Source organism: Euleptes europaea, chromosome 1 (assembly GCF_029931775.1).
Source record: "Euleptes europaea isolate rEulEur1 chromosome 1, rEulEur1.hap1, whole genome shotgun sequence".
In the NCBI taxonomy this organism is placed as follows: Eukaryota; Metazoa; Chordata; class Lepidosauria; order Squamata; family Sphaerodactylidae; genus Euleptes; species Euleptes europaea.
The window spans coordinates 115,833,491-115,856,348 of record NC_079312.1 but is presented as its reverse complement, the minus strand read 5'-3'; the positions used below and the strand labels follow the sequence as shown (position 1 = coordinate 115,856,348).

The 22,858-nt window shown below is 42.8% G+C and overlaps 1 protein-coding gene across 1 annotated transcript; it reads left to right on the top strand.

Annotated features, from left to right (window-relative positions):
• The first annotated feature begins 701 nt into the window (after positions 1-701).
• Positions 702-1,643, top strand: LOC130476200 (olfactory receptor 10X1-like). Its single transcript, XM_056848087.1, has one exon. It carries the CDS (start codon positions 702-704, stop codon positions 1,641-1,643), a length of 942 nt encoding a protein of 313 aa, XP_056704065.1.
• Positions 1,644-22,858: the final 21,215 nt, after the last annotated feature.

Below are 22,858 nucleotides of genomic sequence, written 5' to 3'. Positions count from 1 at the left end.
CCCGGCGTTCCTGCACGCTGCAGCTATAGGGGGCAGCCTTGGGGGCAGTCCCTCCCCCTCCTCTCGCCGACCAACAGCCATCAGTTGGTGAGAGAAGGTCCAAAGGGTGCCACAGCGCCCCTGCAAGCCGTGGCCCCAGGAACACCTTCAGGGAGGGCCGCCCTGTGTCACTCCTCCGCAACAGGGCCCTGGAGCTCCCGAGGGCCACAAAAAATCTCCTCGGGGGCCGCATACGGCCCCCCAGGCCTGAGGTTCCCCATCCCTGCTTTACTGTATACATTGTTACTGAATTTTAAGACTTTGTAATACTTACATATACACATATATACATTAAATTACATTGGAGCACATCGATAAAAAGACTTACTTTTTAAGTGAGTAAAGTAGTTGAGTACTGCTTAGTAGGTGACTAACTGAATAAGACAACATACCACTTCTCAGGAAGGGTCGATTCTAAGAGCATAGTCACTCGAAAGGCACTGACCCGCTTCAAGACATTAAAAGCAGAGCAGGGTTTTGGGGGGGCAGGGGTGTGTGCTGTTGCCAGGCTCCCCTGGAGCTGGGGCAGGCATAGAGCATTGGCAAGAAATTAGCCAGGGTTACGCCAAAATCTGAACTATTTGTGACCCACAACATTGTGTTTAAACTATGCTAACTGAAACTTTTATGTTCTCTTTGAAGGTCGAAAGCAGTGCAAAACAATGAAGAAAAACCAGACTTTTATTTCAGAATTTATCCTGGCTGGGTTTTCCATTTCTCCAGATCTACAATTATTTTTATTTGTTTTCTTCCTTCTCGTCTATATTATAACTGTGATGGGGAATGTGCTGATAATGGTAGTCATTGGGGTGGACAGGACCCTCCATGTCCCCATGTATTTATTCCTTTTTGTTTTATCCTTTTCTGAGTCGTGTTACAGTTTAGTCATTATTCCTAAAATGCTGGTGGACTTGCTAGCCAAGAGTAAAACCATCTCTTTTGCTGGATGCGCTGCACAAATGTTTTTCTTCCTTGGATTGGGGGGCACAAACTGCTTCATCCTTACGATAATGGGGTTTGACCGATATCTAGCAATATGCAAGCCCTTGCACTATCCGGTCCTTATGAATACTCAGGTGATTCTATGGCTTGTTGCTTCTTCATGGGTTGCAGGGTTTCTGATATCTGTAGCTGAGACAACTCTGATTTTCAGTTTGCCCTACTGTGGCTCCAAAACCATCAGCCACTTCTTTTGTCACATGAGGACAGTGGTTAGGTTAGCCTGTACTGATGAAAGTACCACTGAAGTCGTGGTCTCTGCCATCTCCATTTGTGGCTTGTCTGGCAGTTTCCTGTTCATCATATTGACTTATGTCTTCATCCTCTCCACCATTTTTCGAATTCCATCCACTGACGGTTGGCAGAAAGCCTTCTCCACCTGCGCCTCTCACCTCATGGTGGTAGTTATGCACTATGGGTTTGCTGCAATGGTCTACCTCAGGCCCAACACCCCGGGCACTTTAGACAATGACACATTGATATCAATACCATACACCATAATTACTCCCCTTCTCAGTCCGGTAATATTTACCCTGAGAAATAAGGAAATCAAAATTGCTGTAAGGAAAGCAATCAGCAAAAATACACATTCCCTCATAATGTGAAAGAGTTGACGAAAAGCCTGTATTAAACACGAACTAGTCCAGTTTGAACCAACATCTTGTGAGTGGTTATTTCAATAGATTCCTACGTTTCCTAATCAATAGCTTCATAGGTGGCCATCCCATATGATAATTTATTGCATTCAGGAGTTATCTTGCTAAACTCTACTGTTAGAGATGGGGAAAGGGCCCTCATCTTTCTCTCCCCAACAGTGAAAAGGGTGGCTGAAACAATGGGCAAATACGTGGAAAACAGGGAATAGGAGAATGCTCACCTTTGGGTGTGCAAGTATATCTCTTTGACCTGCCTCAGCAGGTTGCTCTTCTACATATGAATCAGAGAGAAGATGTGATGTCCAGCAGTCAGGCATGAATCTTTTGGGGCATGACAAAGGGGAGATGGAACATGTTCAGTGCCAAAGGTTTGTTTTTTTAATGTGCCATGTTGCCAATCAAACATACAAAATATTTATTTATTTAAGACATTTTATGCTGCCTTTCCACCCAAATAGGGTCCCCAAAGTGATGAACATCAAAACATATCAACGTTAAAAATATTGAAAATAATATATAAAACAATTCAATAAAACCATATAAACACACAAGACCAAAACCAGGGTGGTGAGTCAATAAAAGTTACCAGGGGTATGCCAAATGAAACAAACAAAAAGAAGTCTTCCCCTCTGGTAGAAGACAACAATAGACGGAGACAGACAAATCTCCCTGGGATGGAATTCCAATGTTTTGGTGCCTTGACCAAGAAGGCTGTTTCTCAGGTTGTTACCTGTGTAGACTCAGATGGCAGGGGCTTCCAAAGATGAAGATGACCAGAGTGGATGGGTAGATGCAATGGGACAAGGCAATCCTTAAGGTGTGCTGGCCCCAAGCCATATAAGGTTTTAAATATCAATAATATCACCTTGAATTGAGCCTAGAAGCCAGTGTACACTGGGAGCCAGTGTACATGGAACAAGGCTGGAGTGATATGGTCCCTATGACCCACTCCAGTCAACTCACAGGCTGCAGGATTCTGCAACAACTGTAGCTTCCAGAACATCTGGAAGGGCAGCTCTATGTTGAGTGCATTGCAGTAATCTAATCTAGATGTGTCCAAAGAGTTTATTAATGGGGGGTGGGGGTGAGGAAAAAAGGGAGTTGAGAGATTGGGAATAAAGGAGTTAAGAGATTGGGAATAAAGGAGATTGAGTTGGAAGCTGAAGGGGGGGAGATTGGAAGGTGATTGGAAAGATGAGGAGAGTTAGGGATCAAGAGTTCAAGTACTGATAAACATTGTATCCATGTACATACATCACCTCATTGTTGTTTAAAAATTTAAATAAAAGTTAACTCCCTTGTTCATCCCTGCTCAATGAGAGTGAATTGTCTCAGTGAAGAAAACTATGCATACACAAATCAGTCAGGCCTCAGCCTGTATATCCCGCTATATGGTGGCAGCAAGAAAGGGGAAGCAGTATAGTTCCCTACCTTCATAGCTCAGGGAAATATCTGGATGAGGGACAGTTGATGAGGGAATTGGGCTGCCTGTCTGGTGGTGCCTTGGAAAAGAGAGTGGGTACCTGGTGTTTAAAAGGATCAGAGCTCTCATAAAAATAGAGAATAGATAGTGGTGAACCTGCCTAACACACCATTCCCAGAGCAGTTTAGAAACATTTAATAGATTTCAAAGAATGTATGCATAGGAAAGGAAAGCACATATCCAGTCTAAATCTCCCTCTCAGCAAAGTGAATGTTTCCTTACTTCCTTCTAATGTTGACCAACTAGAAGCAGCATGCAGTGGCTCTCAGAAATGCAAATATAAATTGCTATCTGTGCCATTCTTGCATAGTATGATACTCTGCAACTGATCCTGTTTGCATGGGCACAAAAATCAAAACGAAAATTGTTTCAATGGGAAATACGAAAGGACTGCCAGACACAGGCAAGCTGCACATTCTTCTCACAAATGTATTTATGTTCATGATCACATGGAAGATCATTCCACATGAAGTTGAATTTTTTCTGTAAAGTGGCACAATTCTCAGGTCGATTATTTGGATCATTGTTTGGTTCTCCAGTATACCAGTTTCTAAAAAAAAGAGAAAAGACAAATGACATTTGCTTTGAATCATACTCTGAGCGGGCATGCCGTGTATTAGGTAGGGCATGGGGCTAGGGAAAAGGCAACCGTGGCTTCTGACTCATTCTCCCAGATTTCCCTCTTTTGAGGAGATGGTTGCCTCCAAAGGTGGTTCCTGATCCTGTAACTCCACATCCAGTGTATTTTTGAGGCCCTTTTCTGATAGGGGTTGGTTGTGACACGCTTTTTAAATACTGCCCTCTGCCATAGTGTAACACCATCACCAAACATATGACTTATGGTGTATGTTAGTGTTTCCATCTGTGCTAGGATTGCTACACAGCTTTTTTTTGTGAGTGGCAGAAAGAACAAGCCCTCTCAGAAATGATGTCAGTAGGGGGCTCCTATGTACTTGTTATAAGGATCTCTCCCATGATGGTGGATTCTAAAACATCTACGGCGCTCTAACCATGGCCAAGGCTCCAACTCTTGCCTATTAAGAGGAGGATGAGGAAGATTGGGATTAGAGACCACTTCTGTAGGCTCTCATCCTCCTTGTCATTACTATTGAACACGAGGAGGAGTTTCATCCTGTGCTCCAGAGAATGTTTTCCTCATGTTGCAACTCTTAACAACTCCTTAGCAACCTCTGTACTCAGAAGGGAACCCTTTGCCTTTCCCATCAAGCCTTGAAGCAATAAGATTTATCCTAGCCTGTTATCTTATGTACCTGTTGGATCAAGAAAGAGACCTATAATCTTTGGCAATTACCTGTCTCAAAAGAGGCAGAGCATGGAGTCACATGTCTTTGCAGGACTAGTTGAGACCCCAGTCAAACCTCTAATGTCCTTCTTGGCCAAGGATATTGCATCCAACCTTCACAGTGAGCCAGCCATGGTTCTTACTGTTTCTATCTACCCTCCTCTCTCGTCACACCTTGCCAGTGAGTTTATACATTCACATACCAGCAGACCTTGCCTTTTCTTTCCAATACTCTCCTGAGGACAGCACTCTGAAACTGAAGAAAATGTAACTCACTTAAAAGTAAGTGGTGTTCCATCTACCCACTTCCAGCTTCCTTCTTCCTCCAAGTCACTAAAGCCAATCCAGTGGGTCTCCTTGGAACTCATCATATAAACAAGAAAATCCTATGGAAAGATAAAAACCAGATTAATTTGCCCCTCACCTGCTGCCAGAAGTTCCCCATTCATGAAGCTACTGCCATTGGGCCGGTTTTCCATGGGTATCAGTAACTATCATGTGCAACTATCCTGCCGAGAGCATTTCTTGGAGAAGAAAGAACTCCTACAGAAAAGACTCTTCAAAAACACATGGCTCATTGGGTTAGGCATTATGGGTTTTTTTGTGGCGGCCCAGTGGTTCAGACTATTTAAATGTAATGGTAATTACAATACTGCATCTAGGTCTCACAAGGCATCTGTGACCCGACTTTCATAACTATTCTCAGTGGCAGAAGGTGTCAGCGAGGGCACCCAGTCAGACCCTGGATAAGCAAGCTCCTTGTCCTCCCCCCCCCCCCAGGCTCGTGGGAAGGTTTCTTCAGTTTGGGAGGAAGGGACGCACTAATGCTTCCACTTCAAAGCCTTCCTATTGTAAATCAACTATCTGTTCTCAAGGTGTCAATTCTGCCAGAAACCTGGCACCTCTAGAAGCTTCAAAGAACCCTGATGTTTTGCATTTCAAAGATTACGTGTGATCTGTTCTAGTTTGTGTTCCCTATAAAGATAGCCTGTATTCTCCCCAACGGTATTCTGACCTTAAGTTTGTATAGACCCTGACCTGTTTGCTTTCTTAATAAAACTTTTAAAACTCTCTGCAGCATCTGGAGTGAAGTTTACTCTTACTGAGATGCAACGAGGTACTGAAGTCTGACAGATGCAGAAAGCTCAAATGCAAAAAGCTCAACATTTCTACTTGTTCTATGCAACAAAAAACAAAGACTTACCTGTTCCTCTTCATGGTTAATCACAACCAGATAGGCACCCTCCTCTTGGCAGAACTTTCTAGCATTCTCCCAAGCAGTCTTTTTTGAAGAGTAGCTGTAGCATTTCTCATTGAAATAATTCCAACCATCTGGGCATGTAGAAAAACCTACAATACATGGAGCCATGGAGTAATGCAGCCCCGATTCAGCACAATCTAAATGTTCTGTTGCCCACAGGATGTTTTTGTGGCTGGTGCCCGATACTATAATAGTGAGATGATCAAGAATACAGATGGCCTGAAGACTTCTGGGCTTAGCCTTCTTGTGCAATTTCACCAACAGGGGGCTCACTCATTTCTAGTGCAGTATCTGGTCCATTAGCCTGTCAATGAAATTCTTTATCATGCATGTGTGTTATGTGCCATCAAGTCACTTATGACTTATGGTGACCCTATGAATTAAAGACCTCCAAAACGTCCTTTCATTAACAGCCTTGTTCAGTGGCTTCCTTTATAATCCAGTTTTATTTGAGTGCTCCCAGATTCACTCAACAGCACGTTTGTGTTACAGTAGATAACTTCCACCCTTCATCAGGGAATAGAGGAGCAGAGTGGACCTCAGAAAGTTAGCATTAATTTTAAGAAAAACACTGTTGTTACCACCAGCATTCTATTAATGGTTGGATTTGAAACTAGAACTTGTCACGGTGTTCCAGAGGTTTCAAAGTCCCTCCTCAATTAAACCTTTTTCTTTAAAAAAGGAGCCCTTGTATTGAAAGCATGGTCATGCCTATTGTATTCTTTTCTTCCCCTACCCTGACCCACCCAGATATGGTTGGTCCAGTACTGAAAAGTTATTTTTCCATGCCTTGGTATAGAAGATGCAGGCTCAAGAAATGCTGGAGGTTTTAGATCTGGACTTACATCTATATAATGCCATCACGAAAGCAGCTGTCGCCATTATGAAAGAAAGAAGTATCAGGCCATAGATGATGATAATGGGTATTCTGCTGCAGTCTTTCTGTTTGTCAACCTTGGACACAAACCAAGCTGCAAAAAAAACAGCAGCAAAAGAAGACGTTATGGCAGGACCAGAGTATTTCAGAAGCAAGACTATAATCTGTACATCGCCCGGATCCGAGGCTCCCAAAGCCTGATCTATGCATGTTCCTTCCATCTGTACATATGTTATGAAAGCATAGAATTTGGTATTTTGCACACCCTATAAACCTTCCACTCCTTATCACTTGGAAGCAGGTTAGTAGCAATAATGTGAAAATACAGAAACCAGAGGGGCTGGATAGAACAGTTAGTAGTCCAGGACGAAAGCTTCTTCATCCTGTGTTTCTCTGTGTTGTGTCTATCTGTTGCCATTATTAACATCCCTCCACACATATACCTTAGCCTTGTTATTGGTCTGTACCACCCACCCTACATTTTTTGTTGTGAAATATTTAAAAAGCAAAATTGCGGAACTAAAATGCTGCAAAGTAATTTTTCTTCTTAGCATTAATAGTGAGACTTCCCCAGCTTTTAAGACAGGGACATTCAGAAGAGTCACAAATAGCTCTGTCTGAAAGAAACGCCTCTTTCAGGCAGCTCTGGTTAACAAGATAGCATCAAAACTTGTCTTATCATATGCCGAGAGCTAAAGCAGTTGGGAGGAAGGGAGCTTTGTCCTATCTGTCTCAGCTGAGTCTGTTTGGAAAAAAAGACGACGGCATATGAAAAACCAGAACCGCGTTTGATTCCCCACTCCTCTACATGAGCAGTGGACACTAATCTGGTAAACCAGGTTTGATTCCCCACTCCTACACATGAAGCCAGCTGGGTGACCTTGGGCTAGTCACAGTTCTCTCTCAGCCCCACCTACCTCCCAGGGTGCCTGTTATGGGAAGAGAAGGTGATAGTAGGCGCTAGTGTTCTCTCCTCCAAAGTGAATCAACCCAGGTAAGTGCTGCCTCTTGAATGTTATTACATTGCATTACATTACATTATATTATCCCCACCATAAAACCAATATTAGTTCCTAAACAACTTACAATATTTCAATGTTAAATGAGTATGGGTCACATGAGGGACACATGAACTTGTATACGGAGGACTCTTCTGGGCCCTATCAATTGAACTCATGGTCCTGATTCCAGGCTGTTACCTCTAGTGGTGGGGTGCAGAATGAGTTGCAAGAGTACTCAGGATACACAAATATTCATCCACCCAGCATTATACTAAATATTTCCAGTCCGCACACTATTTCAAGTTTCTTGAAATGCCTAAATACCGGAGAGCTTGTCCCCTTGCACGTTTCATTGTTCTACCTTCAGCTCTTCTGGATGGCAGATTCCACCGCATTCCTCTTTCCCAACGACTTTGCCCATGCAAAACAGGGAAAGTGGAAACTATAGAGCATGTATTGTTGCACAGCCCTTTCTGTAATGACATTAGATCCCAGTACATTGTCCCCATCCTGTCAGTCCTTCCAGGAAGATCTGAGGAGTTCTATGCTTCCCTTCTTCTTGCAGACTCTTCCCGGGAGATAACCATCCAGGTAACCAAATTTTGTCTCTGGGCGAGTGGGATACGCAAATGGCAAACTGAGACTAGCAGCCCTACTCCATATATGGCATTACCCCTCTTTTATAGCCTACTCTTTTGATTTAAATTGATAATTTTATTTACAATCTTATTTTAATTCCTTTTTTAATTATTTTAATTCCACTCCATATATATATGGAGCTGATTTCATATCGAAATAATGACTGACTCACTGACTACTGAGGATCCCATGAATAATGAAGATTCCGAACCAGAGAGGTGGCCCCTTTTGTTGATCTATCTTACAATTCTATGAGTTGAGAACAGAACTTGCAGCAAATGTTTTAGGAGCCATGGGGTTGGATTCTACCCTGTGGGATGTAAATTCAGCCTCTTAAAATACATTACTGCATAAGCCAATAGACATTGATAAAGATATGGCTTTAGAATGGGATACTGCAGTTTATCAGCTGAAATATGCATTAAAATGCACACACGCACACACGCTAAAGAACACTTTGATCAGATTTCCCAATGCAGTACCAATACCAATGCAATCACAGAGTGAACATATTGACATATAGCTACTGTCTAGCAAGCAAACATACCCATGGTAACAATACCAATGCAATCTCAGTATGGATATGTTAACATGTAGCTACTGTCTAGCACAAAGCTTCTTAAACTGTGGGTTGCGACCCCATATGGCAGGGGTGGGGAACCTCCGGCCCCCAGGCCGGATCCGGCCGGCGAGATCATTTTATCCGGCCCCCGTGCTGATTCCAGGAGCTCCAGGGCCATGCCGCTCCAGCTCTCGCTAGCTAGGCTCTCTCTTCGGCAGTTCGGGCTTTGCCAATTGAGTGACTGTGAGGACCTTTCTCCCAACTCTCCTCTCTTCCTGGAGAGACTCACAACCTCTGCTCAAAAAGTGCGCTTGGCCGGAAGACCCCCTCCCCTTTGTCTCAACGCCTGTTTCTAGGTGAGTGGATGGCAGCCAGGTGAGTTCGTGTTTGTGTGTTTGTGCAGGAGAGATCCCCAGGCCGTTGTGCAGCCGGGTGAGTGCGTGTGTTTGTGCAGGAGAGATCCCCGGGCCGCTGTGCAGCTGGGTGACTGCGTGTGTGTGTGTTTGCGCGAGACAGAGATCCCCGGGCTATTGTGCAGCCCAGTGAGTGTGTGTGTGTGCGAGAGAGATAGATCCCCGGGCCATTGTGCAGCCCGGTGAGTGCATGTGTGTTTGCGCGAGAGATCCCCGGGCTGCTGTGCAGCCCGGTGAGTGCATGCGTGCATGTGTGTGTGCGTGTGAGAGAGAGATCCCCGGGCCATTGTGCAGCCCGGTGAGCGCATGTGTGTTTGAACGGAGATCCCCGGGCCACTGTGCAGCCCGGTGTGTGAGTGTGTGAGTGTGTGTGTGTGGGGGGGAAGCCTGCCAGCCTGCCTGCCTGCCTCACTCTCTTTCCTTCCTTCCTTCCTTCCTTTCCTTCCTTCTTTCCTTCCTTCCTTCGCTATCCGACTGAATTGCAAGTTATATACTTATCTCAGGATAAGCAGGTTTTTTTCCTGCCTGTGAAGCCACATAAGCAGTTTGGCTTGGTCCACGTACTGCCGGTCCATCAGGCTTACTTCACCCAAAACCATCAGGTTTTCTAGGCTCCGCTCGCCTGCAATTCTCCCGACTGCACTTCAGGCTCCAGAACCCTTTTTCCGGGTCTTTTGTATACCCGCTTCGTCAGTGCTGGGAATGTGCGTTCTTCAGCGGGACGACTGCTCACCGGGATGATTCTTTTCCCAGCTTGGATTTCACTCACTGAAGCAAGTTCACCCAGAATTTATTTTGTTCAATTGAGACTTTTTATTTAGCTTAAGCATATTGTGTACATATTGTGTAACATTTGTCTTAGAATACATAGTGATTTGTTTCAGTATGATCAGATTGTGTGCCATCAATGCTTACTTTGTTGCTTAATTCCAATTATTTAAGCACAAGGTTTTCTTTTGAATACTAAACCTCCCGGTGGTGGCTGGAGACCTGGCAACCCTAGCCTCTCCCCCCCCCCCGCGCGCGCCAGGAGATCTACACCTGATATGGCCCCCGAACGAAGTTATAAGTGTGCAAATGGCCCTTGGCAGGAAAAAGGTTCCCCACCCCTGCCATATGGGGTCATGTAACTGAATGTGGGGGTCGCAAAAAAATTGGAAACAGTAAGTGGTAAAATTATATGTATACAAAAGAATTGTTTTAAAATAAATTTCTTTATGATTTATTATCAGTAAATGATTGATTTGTATACCTGTTTTACATACCCGGGGTCGCTTAAAAAAATCTCAGGCAAAAAGGGGTCACAAGTGGAAAAAGTTTAAGAAGCCCCGCTTTAGAGAGTCAAAGCTCCTTTTGGCAGACACAAGTAGAAATGGAGATCTGAGTATTTTTTATTCCAGTCACAAGGGGGAAGGGATGTTGTAAAGGATGCAAAAGGTACAACGCATAGTGCAATTGGCTTGTAAAAGTCAAAGATGAGTAACAAAAGTGTCTCTAGAGTTGAAGCACCTTTCCTGCAAGGAAAACCTTGGTCTTTGACGCATGGGAGTTTTACCTGGGGTTCAATGCTAGCTCAACCCACACTCTTCTGTTATGAATCCTAAAATGCTACACGCCTGCTAAATCACCAGCTCAAATCTGGAAGGGTCTGAGTCCCTGCCCCTTGAAAACCTTGCTTTGTAATTGGCTGTAGTGCTTACTGTGAGAAAGCAGTCCCTCTCCTCAGATCACTACCAAGTCACTATCAGGTTACTATCCAGATACTACCAGGTTACTGCTAGGATACTACCAGATTACTACAAGGATACTATCAATTTTACTCATAGGATGCTCATCGGTTGCTAGCAGTTTACTGATATGTTGCTATCATGTTACTAGTGATGTACTACTAGGTTGCTAGTAGGTTACTATTGGGTTGCTAATATCTTGGGCATCCATGACTGTACCCATACCAACCGTGAGAGCCATTGTGGGCACCTTGGAGAAATCTCCAGCAAATAATCTAGCATTAGCTAATATAATGTCCATAACCAAGGTCTTCACTCTGGTTCTGTGCACCAGACTTGAGCCAGGCTCACTGACGACAATATGACCATCTGGACCAATAGCTATAATGGAGATGGTTCAACGAAAGGCAACATTACATCACCCATTTACCACATGTTTACCACTTGTTTACCACCTGTTTATCACATGTTCACCACCCATTTACCACGTTTACCACCTGTTTACCACCCATTTACCACATGTTTACCACCCATTTACCACATGTTTACCACTCATTTATCACCCATTAACCACCCATTTACCCCAGCCCATTTACCACCCACTTACCACTCATTTACCACCCCATTCACCACCTATTAACCACCCATTTACCACCTAATTACCACTCATTCATTACCTATTTGCCACCCATTTGCCACCTGTTTACCACTTGTTTATCACCCATTTACCACCCATTAACCACTTGTTCACCACCTGTTCACCACCTGTTAACCACCCATTTACCACTCATTAGCCATCTGTTTACCACCCGTTTACCACCCATTTACCACATGTTTACCACTCATTTATCACCCATTAACCACCCATTTACCCCAGTCCATTTACCACCCACTTACCACTCATTTACCACCCCATTTACCACCTGTTAACCACCCATTTACCACCTAATTACCACTCATTCATTACCTATTTGCCACCCATTTGCCACTGTTTACCACTTGTTTATCACCCATTTACCACCCATTAACCACTTGTTCACCACCTGTTAACCACCTGTTTACCACCCATTTACCACATGTTTACCACATGTTTACCACTCATTTATCACCCATTAACCACCCATTTACCCAGCCCATTAACCACCCACTTACCACTCATTTACCACCTATTAACCACCCATTTACCACCTGTTAACCACCTGTTAACCACCCATTTACCACTCATTAGCCATCTGTTTACCACCCATTTACCACCCGTTTACCACCCGTTTACCACAGCCCATTTACCACCCACTTACCACTCATTTACCACTCATTTGCCACCTATTAACCACCCAATCACCACCCAATTACCACTCATTCATTACCTATTTGCCACCCATTTGCCACCTGTTTACCACTTGTATATCACCTATTTACCACCCATTAACCACTTATTTACCACCTGTTAACCACCTGTTAACCACCCATTTACCACTCATTAGCCATCTGTTTACCACTCATTTACCACCTAACCACCCATTCACCATGCATTTACCGAATGTTTACCACCTATTTACCACTTAATTACCACTCATTCACTACCCATTTGCCACCTATTTACCACTTATTAACCACTCATTCACCACCTGTTAACCACCTGTTAACCACCCATTTACCACTCATTAGCCATCTGTTTACCACCCATTTACCACCCGTTTACCACCCATTTACCACATGTTTACCACTCATTTATCACCTGTTAACCACCCATTTACCCCAACCCATTTACCACCCACTTACCACTCATTTACCACCCCATTTACCACCTATTAACCACCCATTTACCACCTAATTACCACTCATTCATTACCTATTTGCCACCCATTTGCCGCCTGTTTACCACTTGTTTATCACATATTTACCACCCATTAACCACTCATTTACCACCTGTTAACCACCCATTTACCACTCATTAGCCATCTGTTTACCACTCATTTACCACCTAACCACCCATTTACCATGCATTTACCACTTGTTAACCACCCATTTACCACCCATTCACATGTTTACCACTTACTTATCACCCATTAACCACTCATTTACCCCAGCCCATTTACCACCCACTTACCACTCATTTACCACCTATTAACCACCCATTTACCACCTAATTACCACTCAATCATTACCTATTTGCCACCTGTTTACCACTTGTTTATCACCTATTTACCACCCATTAACCACTCATTTACCACCTGTTAACCACCCATTTACCACTCATTAGCCATCTGTTTACCACTCATTTACCACCTAACCACCCATTTACCATGCATTTACCAAATGTTTACCACCTATTTACCACTCAATTACCACTCATTCACTACCCATTTGCCACCCGTTTACCTGTTTATCACCTGTTTACCACCCATTAACCACCCATTAACCACTCATTGGCCAATCATTTACCACCTGTTAACCACCCACTTACCACTCATTAGCCACCTGTTTACCACTCATTTGCCACCTATTAACCACCCATTTGCATGTTTACTGCCCGTTTACCACATGTTCACCACTCATTTACCACCCATTCACATGTTTTCACATTTACCACCCATTTCCCCCTCTTTAACCACCTGTTTACCACCTGTTTACCACCTGGTTACCACTTATTTACCACCTGTTTAGCACCCATTTACTACTTACTAGTATGTCTAATAAGTGACTTTTGCTCTGTGCATTTGAATAGGTTTGCCATACAGTTACAGAAAACCACATACAGTGTGGTGTAGTGGTTAAGAGCGGCGGACTCTAATCTGGTGAACTAGGTTTGTTTCCCTGCTCCTCCACATGAAGACTGCTGGGTGACCTTGGGCCAGTCACAGTTCTCTCTCTCTCTAGTACTGTTCATACAGCTATAGCCTTGAGCAGAAAATAAAGGATAAAAATGCCTTTCTTAGTGTTATTATTTTGGTATTTAATTATTGCCCCTTATTAATTTTGCCACAGACAGAGTAACAGAATCACTTGATTCTGATAGTAGCCACGTCACCTGCTCCCTCATACTGTCAGATGCCTCGCTGGACAGTTCTATATTTTTAAATAAAGGAGTAATTAAACTGGCCCTCAGCTCATTAAATATCAGACACTCCATGATCATATGTTTCATAGTTTCCACTTTGTCAAGTGAGCATCTACACGTTCTATTTGAATATGGCACTTTGTAAATATCTGCCCTCCAAAACCGCCAAAGGAAGGGCCTTCATTGTTGTCAAACTAAAAGCTCTTCTGAGCTTTGGTATTATCAGGTGATGGTCTTATATCCAGTTAAGATACATGGCTTTTTGGGAATTGCCCAGGTTGGCTGGAGAACCTGACGCCTATGCCTTATCTCTATAGAAGTAAACAAGCAAAGGCGAGCTCTAACCCTCGCTAGAAGTTCAGTACTTCCCTCAGCAGCTTTGGAGGGAAAATTTAGAAAACTCCCAAGAGCTCAGTGGGAATGTCCTTGTGGGGCCATGTTATTCTTAGATGTAATTATTATAAGGACATTAGACAAAAGTCGATTCACCCACTTGTGAACCTAAGGGAGTTTGATTCAGAAGAAGAGGAAATGAAATTTCTGCTGTGGGAAGGGGACACCTTTAGTCTTTCCCAAGTTGCTAAATTTTGCTCAGTGGCTATTAAGGTCCATTTGAGAGAGACCACTAATGGTAATGTTGATCACAACTAACTTTCAGGTAAATTTTAGCATAATATATTTATTGCAACGATTTTAGCATTTTAATGTATTTATGTTAAGCGTTGGAGATACTATTGATTTGATACCTACCCTTTTAAAATCCTTTTTAAGATTGTAGTTGTATACTGTTCTGGCAAAAGCTGTAAATAATACATTATTATTATTATTACCTATGCCTTACTACTTGCTTTCTCTTAAATTCGTCATATGTATATGTTGTATGTACACGGGGACCCTGGGCTTCTGCACTGAAGTTAAGGAATGTATTGGTTCTTGTAGGTTATCCGGGCTGTGTGACCGTGGTCTTGGTATTTTCTTTCCTGACGTTTCGCCAGCAGCTGTGGCCGGCATCTTCAGAGGAGTAACACTGAAGGACAGTGTCTCTCCGTGTCAAGTGTGTAGGAAGAGTAATATATAGTCAGAAAGGGGTTGGGTTTGAGCTGAATCATTGTCCTGCAAAAAGTAACAAAGGTAATGTGCTAACCATTGTCCTGTAAGTATCAAGATAATGTGCTAATGAGGGTGTGGTATGTTAATATGGAGCCATTGTATCCTGAAGTGATCTGTTAATGTGTGAAATCCAAAGCTAATCCTCATGGCTATTGTTGACCGTAGTCAATAGCCTCAATAGCCAACTCTGACCGTGAAAGCCTTCGACAATATTAAGGAATGTAACTCAAAGGTTCCTTCAGGAGACTTAACTAGGGAGAGAACACACATGACATGACACCATCATGTTCAGTTTCCTTGCCATGCAAAAACTAAATTAATGAAACTGGGATGGGGTGGAGAACCTTCATAAGAAATGATATTATGGAGATGAAGACCAAAGGTTCCAGCAGTTATGTGACATTGTCTATTGAATGAGACATTGTACATATAATCAAGCTCTAGCATAACATACATATTTGTCCAAACATGCAGATCCTCCAGTGGAATGTCCTTTCCATTTGCAGAAGAGGGGGCAGTAATTTCTAATTGTTCCCGTTTTCCACTGCAGACCCCCACTTTGTTCTCTGTTGTGTGCCTGAGGCTCTGCTGTGAAATCCATAATGACCAGGTTTGAGCAACACTTAACGCAAAGTTCATTCACTGTGCATTGGCAGGTGGAGTGTTAAATGAGGCTCCCTTTTTCTGTGTTGTGCTACTTTTAGATTCCTATAACACCTGGATAATGGGGACTACCTTCAAAATGCTGTGCACAGTTTTAGTCTCCACTTAAAGGATAACACACTGTAAAGGGCAAACAGGTCCGAGTCTGTAGCACCTAAGAGACTGACAAGAGTTTCAGGGTATACACTTCAGAGCAAAGCTTCTTAAACTGTGGGCCGGGACCCCATATGGAGTCCCGTAACTGAATGTGGGGGTCGCGAAAAATTTGGCAACATTAAATGGTAAAATTAGATGTATACCAAAGAATTGTTTTAAAATAAATTTATTTATGATTTATTACCAGTAAATGTTTGATTTGTATACCGATTTTACCTACCTAGATACCCGGGGTCACGTAAAAAATTCTCAGGCGAAAAGGGATCGTGAGTGGAAAAGGTTTAAAAAACCCTGGTCTCGCAAGCAAACATACGCATGGCAACAATACCAGTGCAATCACAGTGAGGACATATTAACATGTTGCTATTGTCTAGCAAGCAAACATACCCATGGTAGTTTGTAATTGCTTCAGCAGCTGCCCCCCATTTAAAATCAGTGGCAGCATTTCCTAATGGGTGAAGCACAGGACCATGGTTAGAAATAAGGAAGCCAAAACTAGGCACAACACTTACCCAGGGAAATGTGTTTCCCTTTTTCACTGTGCAGATATAAAGCAACCTTGTGAGGCGGTTCTGTTTCCTTCTCCCTCACCTCAGAGTCACTGGTGGTTCCAGGTACTGGTGGCAGTTCTGAGATGTGGCGTAATTTCTGGATGAAAACGTTATTTTTATCATCTTCACTCTGACAGTCCACTTTATTCTGATAGTCATCATCCATTTTGAGGCAGGGCTGCTTCTCTACTCACTCAGCAACGGGATGGTTCTGCTTTCTTTTTATCACCAACCACTTCCCTTCTGTCTTATAAGCCACAGAAGAGTCAGACACCCATAGTACTCTAAACACCACCCTATTATCTCAACAAAAGGGTCTTCATATTGACCGCGTAAAAGTCAATGGGGAAAAATAGCTCCCAAGGTCAGACATGCCATTTTAGCAAAGTGAGAAGGACTGACCCTAGGTGAGGGTCAAACATCCACTGTTCGAACACCCGTTGGTTCAGCTGATGGTATTCATTGGCTGTAACCAAGGAGCTGATCATCTGTCAAGCTGCTAAGATGTGTCCAAACAAATTCAGATATGTCCCTTTTGTGCTATTTCCAATTCTTTCACACAAGATGACAGCAGCCACCCCTTCCCAATATTCATTTTCTGCTGCCTCCAATTTTAAAAGATATATAGTTAAAAGAATAAAATCCAGTTGGTTTTAAGACTTACTGCTCAGGTGTCTCTGTGCGCCTTTGGTATCTACTCAATCAATAACTTTAATACAATCCAAGCAGCAGATAAAAATATATACATAGTAACAGGATAACAACTATATACACCAATAAATATTTGACAAAAATAGTCACTCACTCATGGGGGAGCCATCAAGAACATGATTTTAAAATATGATACATAAAATATGAGACGTAATTGCTGTCAATATAAATAAAAGTCGCTCATCCATTAAGTTCAACCCAGGCTCGCCTAGTCTTCATAGCTTGCCATCCAAATTTGGCCACTTTAAAGGTTAGCTCCATGTCCTTATCTGAGAGCATGTTAGAAAGGTTGATTTCTCTGGATCTCCCTGGGAAGCCATCTATTACAGAGGAGATGGTTTCACGTATCTTGCTATAGATTTTACAGTCAAACATGACATGATCGAGGGTCTGTTATCTACTCAGTATTATCATGCATCTGCTTTCCCTTGTTTACTGAAATAGGTGAATATATATATTTTTGTAATTTCCAGGGTTTTTCCCCCTAGTTTGAGCTGATGAGTGCTACTGCACCATGCCACTAGAAATATCACCCAGCAGTAGAAATGGTGTAATAGCAGCAATCTGAAACCATGGCCTGCAGCTCAGAAGTTGATCACTGCAACTGCATCAGCTGACGTTGCAATTGTCTGGCCTTGTAAAATAAGCAGCTGATAAACAACTACATAAGCTTGGACAATGATCATCAAGGCGATTAAACCAGGAGCTTCGTTCATGTCTAAATCAAGGGAGTTATGTTTGTGTTGGAGCTTTCAACACATGACTGACCTCATTGAGAGGCTGAGGCTGACCTAAGATTCAGCAGGTCTGCCAAAAACATACATGCAGGCTGATCTCATTCATAAGCCTTGAGTTCAATAGGACTTGTGTGTGTGTGTGTGTGTGTGTGTGTGGTAAGTGCCGTCAAGTCGTTTCTGACTCATGGCGACCCTATGAATCAATGTCCTCCAAAGTGTCCTATCCTTAACAGCCTTGCTCAGATCTTGCAAATTGAGGGCTGTGGCTTCCTTTATAGAGTCAATCCACCTCTTGTTGCGTCTTCCTCTTTTCCTGCTGCCTTCAACTTTTCCTAGCATGATTGTGTTTTCCAGTGACTTTTGTCTTCTCATAATATGTCCAAAATACAACAGCCTCAGTTTAGTCATTTTGGCTTCTAGGGTCAGTTCAGGCTTGATTTGATCTAAAACCCACTGATTTGTTTTTGGGTGGTCCAGGGTATCCATAACACTCTCCTCCAACACCACATTTCAAAGAAATCTACTTTCTTCCTATGCGCTTTCTTCATTGTCCAGCTCTCGCACCCATACATAGAAATAGGGAATACGATGGCATGTATTAACCTGATCTTGGTTGCCAGTGACACATCCTTACACTTCAGAATCTTTTCTAGCTCCTTCATGGCTGCCCTTCCCAGTCTCAATCTCCTTCTGATTTCTTGGCTGCAGTCTCCCTTTTGGTTGATGGTGGAGCCAAGGAACAGAAAGTCTTCAACAATTTCAAATTCCTCATTGTCAACCTTAAAGTTGTGTAATTCTCCTGTAGTCATTACTTTTGTCTTCTTGATGTTCAGCTGCAGTCCTGCTTTGGCACTTTCTCTTTTAACTTTCAGCAGTAGTCGTTTCAAGTCTTCGCTATTTTCCGCCAGTAATGTAGTGTCATCGACATATCTCAAATTGTTAATGTTCCTCCCACCAATTTTCACTCCACCTTCCTCTAAATCTAATCCAGTTTTCCTAATGATAATGTTCTGCATACAGATTGAAGAGGTAGGGAGATAAAATACATCCTTGTCTAACACCTTTGCCAGTTGGAAACCATTCTGTTTCTCCATATTCTGTCCTAACCGTGGCCTCTGGACCAGAATACAGGTTGCGCATCAAAACGATCAGCTGTTGTGGCACACCCATCAATAGAACTTACTCCCAGTTAAATGTATATAAAACTACACCCCTAAATGTCAGCCCCTTTGGTCTAAATGTGCATCATCATCTTTTTCTTCTTCTTTTGCTGTCAAGCCACAGCTGACTTACAGCAACCTCATAGGGTTTTCAAGGCAAGATATGTTCAGAAGTGGTTTGCTATTGCCTGCCTTCGTGTCATGCCCCTGGTATTCCAGTTCTAGGGTCAGTTCACCCCCACAAAATGTGTTGATGGCCACTAACAGTAGACAAGTTCGTGGAAAATAGGTCTGCAAACAGTTTGAAAGGATGAAAGTATAATGGAATCCAGGTTCAGAAGCAGTATGGCTCTAAAGACTTTTTGCTGGGAGGCAAACCACTGGGGAAGGTTCTTGCCTTGATCTAGTGACTCCGAGCTTCAAGAAGCACATGGCTGGTCATCGTTGGAAACCTGGGGCTAGACTCACCTGATCCAACTGGGCTCTTCTCATATTCTTATGATACTCCTGCACCACATCTCCATGCTAATTATAGTTGTATCTGTTGCATTTCTATTTGCCATTTACTTTAGAAAAGCACAGGTGCCCTTCAAGGAGAAAAGGGTTGGCTACTTTTAATAAAGATGGTTTCCTACTGTTAACCACTGCAATGCTCATGACCCACATGGCCTAGGGATCGGAAATATCATTCCTTCTGTGAATGTTGGATGACTGCCTGGTTGCTCTGTTAGGGATTCAGTGCGAGTTCCATTTCTGTCAGGGAAGCTAAAGGGTTAACTTGTTTACATCAATAGTTTAGATAGTCTCAAGGTGATGATGCGAAAGATAGATGTAACCATTCTATTGGCTAGAGAATCGCCATTGCAAACGTGCAGAAAGGCACGGAGTCAGAATTGTTTATTACCCTGTTCCTTTGTTAAAGGTGTGAAACTTTGGGGCAGGATGAGCCAGTTATTTTTTGAATCTCATACAAGCAAGATGCTTGTTCTTAGCTCTCCTGAGCTGGGACACAGACAAAGGATTTTTAAGCCTTAGAAACCTGCTAATACTTTTAGCAAGACTTGTAGGGAACTAGATAGGAAGATGTTATTTGTTTTACTCCATGTTACCCTCCCTGATTTTTAGTACAGTAAAGGATTTTTTGTTTGATTAAGAAACAAGTCTTTGACTCTGTTTATTGTGTGCTTGACCTGAATTCTTTCTAACCGCAATCACGATTCATTGGGCCTCTTAACAAACCCCAACAAGTGGTAGCAGAGGATGGTTGGTGATCTTTATGATCTTTATGATTGCTGGTTATGGAAGCTGAGTCTAAAAGCACAACTTTTGATTTTTGAATCGTGTCCCATCGGGGAACTGAGGATTACAAAAGGATCAAAGAAAGCAGCCTGCAGACTCTCTCTCTCTCTCAGCGCTTCCAGCAGGGAACTCTCTGAAAGACTGTTTGAGAATTGAAAAGGGGTCACACTCTCTGCAAGGATGAAATCAGAAGATCATCCTACAAGATGATGGAACCAAGTAACGTGAGTGCAAAAATAAGTCAGAATATACCAATTCCACCTATAGACAAAGTTCCTTTTTCTATATGGAAAACCGCAGTTGAGAATGCCTTTCAGGTGCTGGACATTAAGCATGTCCTAACGGATTCTAAACCAAATGATGATAAAAGCCCTGCATATGCAAAGTTCATAAAGGATGAGTCTCATGCCATTAGCATACTCATAAGCTCACTTGGCTCTTCTGAAAACAGCATCATTCTGTCCCACAAATCTGCTAAGGAGATTTGGGACGCGCTTATACAACTATATGGGCATAAGACAAAAGGACAAATAAGATTAATGAAGGCGACTTTCTATTCTAAGAGGATGGAGCCAAATATTTCTTTAACAAAGCATTTGCAGGATATGCAAAATCTCCGAGCTGAGATAAATTTAGCAGGCAGCGAAATCTTAGACGAAGAGTTCATTACAGTATTTTTAGCCAGTCTCCACTCCCAGTATAAAACTGAAAAAAGGACTTTATTAGGCAGAGACAATATAACTTTGCAAGGCATGATTGCTACATTACGCGAATATGAAGCAGATGAACTAGAAGGTGAAGTAACCAATGGGATCTCAGTAATGCATGTACATGAACAGAAATCTGTAAAATGTTATCATTGTGGCCAACATGGGCATAAGGCTTTTGAATGTAGAAGGAGGGATTGGAAGGGTGAAACCCCCACCCCTCTCGGTCAAGCGAAGCTGAAATGCCCGCCAATTCCACACAAAGAGAAGACAGGCATCAGCGCCAGTCAGCCACAAGAGGGGGCCAAAGCCAAGGCAAACCTAAAAGGCCACATCAACTCACAGTGCTGACATATGAAACATGGGGGTTGTAATGCAACAAAATACCAGAGATCATATGCCCATTGAATGAGTAATGGAGAGTGTCTGCCATCGCCTAACTTCATGTCTATGCCACATACCTTATCTCTGTCATAGTATATGCATTTTCTCAGTAGTGCAGATGTCTCCATATATCAGTCTACAAATCTGATGATGTATACTTCAAAGGGGAAAGGACATGAGACAGGATCTTGAAGTAATAAATTCCATAATGATAAAGTCACCAAGTTTTTCACTGGCTAAAGAAATTAAGCAGAAACAATTAGCAACATGTCTGGGCTGAGTAGGTTGCCAACTGCTGGGTACTAGAACAAGAAAAAACACACAGCATGGGGCTCACTGATATAAAAGAAATAATCAATGCTTATTTATATGTGATTACAATCACTCACTTCATAAATCATATAGAGATCAGTTCACCTGGAGAAAATGGCCGCCTTGGCAACTGGACTCTATGGCATTGAAGTCCCTTCCCCAAATCCCACCCACCTCAGACTCTGCCCCAAAAACCTTCCGCCAGTGATGAAGAGGGACCTGGCAACTCTAGTAGGAGTGAGTGGATGTAGGGGCAAAATTTACTGCATTTTAATATCAGATGGTTGGAAATTGTAGGCTTTTGCACATCCTGTGATGATAACTAATGATAGAATGAGACTTTGGAAGGATTCATCTTTTGTTTAGAACTTGTATTAGCTCACATGTATAAGGAAGTTGCCTAGCATCATATCCCAGTGCCTTAGCTATGCTCTACTTTTTAACGATTACGACTGGGGAGCTCATTGTGCTACCACAGGGACTTATTAGATTTTGCCTGCTGGGATTATAGGTTTGGGTAAAGTTTTAGCAAAGCATTTCCCACTCATGCCCTTAAGAATCTGCAAGCAACAAACAACAAAGATGCACAGTATCCCTGGGGGCTTGTTTGCAACTTTCCTAACTACACACTGTAATCTTCCTTTTTAAATAGGTCACTGAACAGCTTCTTAGATTATCCCAAGAGTTCCCAATGTGGTGCCCATGGGTGCCATGGGATCCACCAACACTTTTTCTGGAGCCCACCAAGTGTTTTTAGGAAGTGGGTGGGGCCAGGTTGGTCTTTTGGCCAGCAAGGCCTCTGATTGACTATTGGAGATTTGATTGGCTGTCCAGATTTTTAAAAATGTTTCTTTACAGCAGCTGCCACTACAGCACAAAGATCTGCACTATGTTACTGAAGTTAAGTCGTAGCAGTCATTTTGTGGCTGGTTCCACCTCCTGCAGCAGCCATTTTGTTACGGCCATTTTGTTGCTGCACCCATCATGCCATGCCACAATCTTTAAAAAGGCTGGGGACCCCTGGATTATCCTATTAAGGAGAGACCC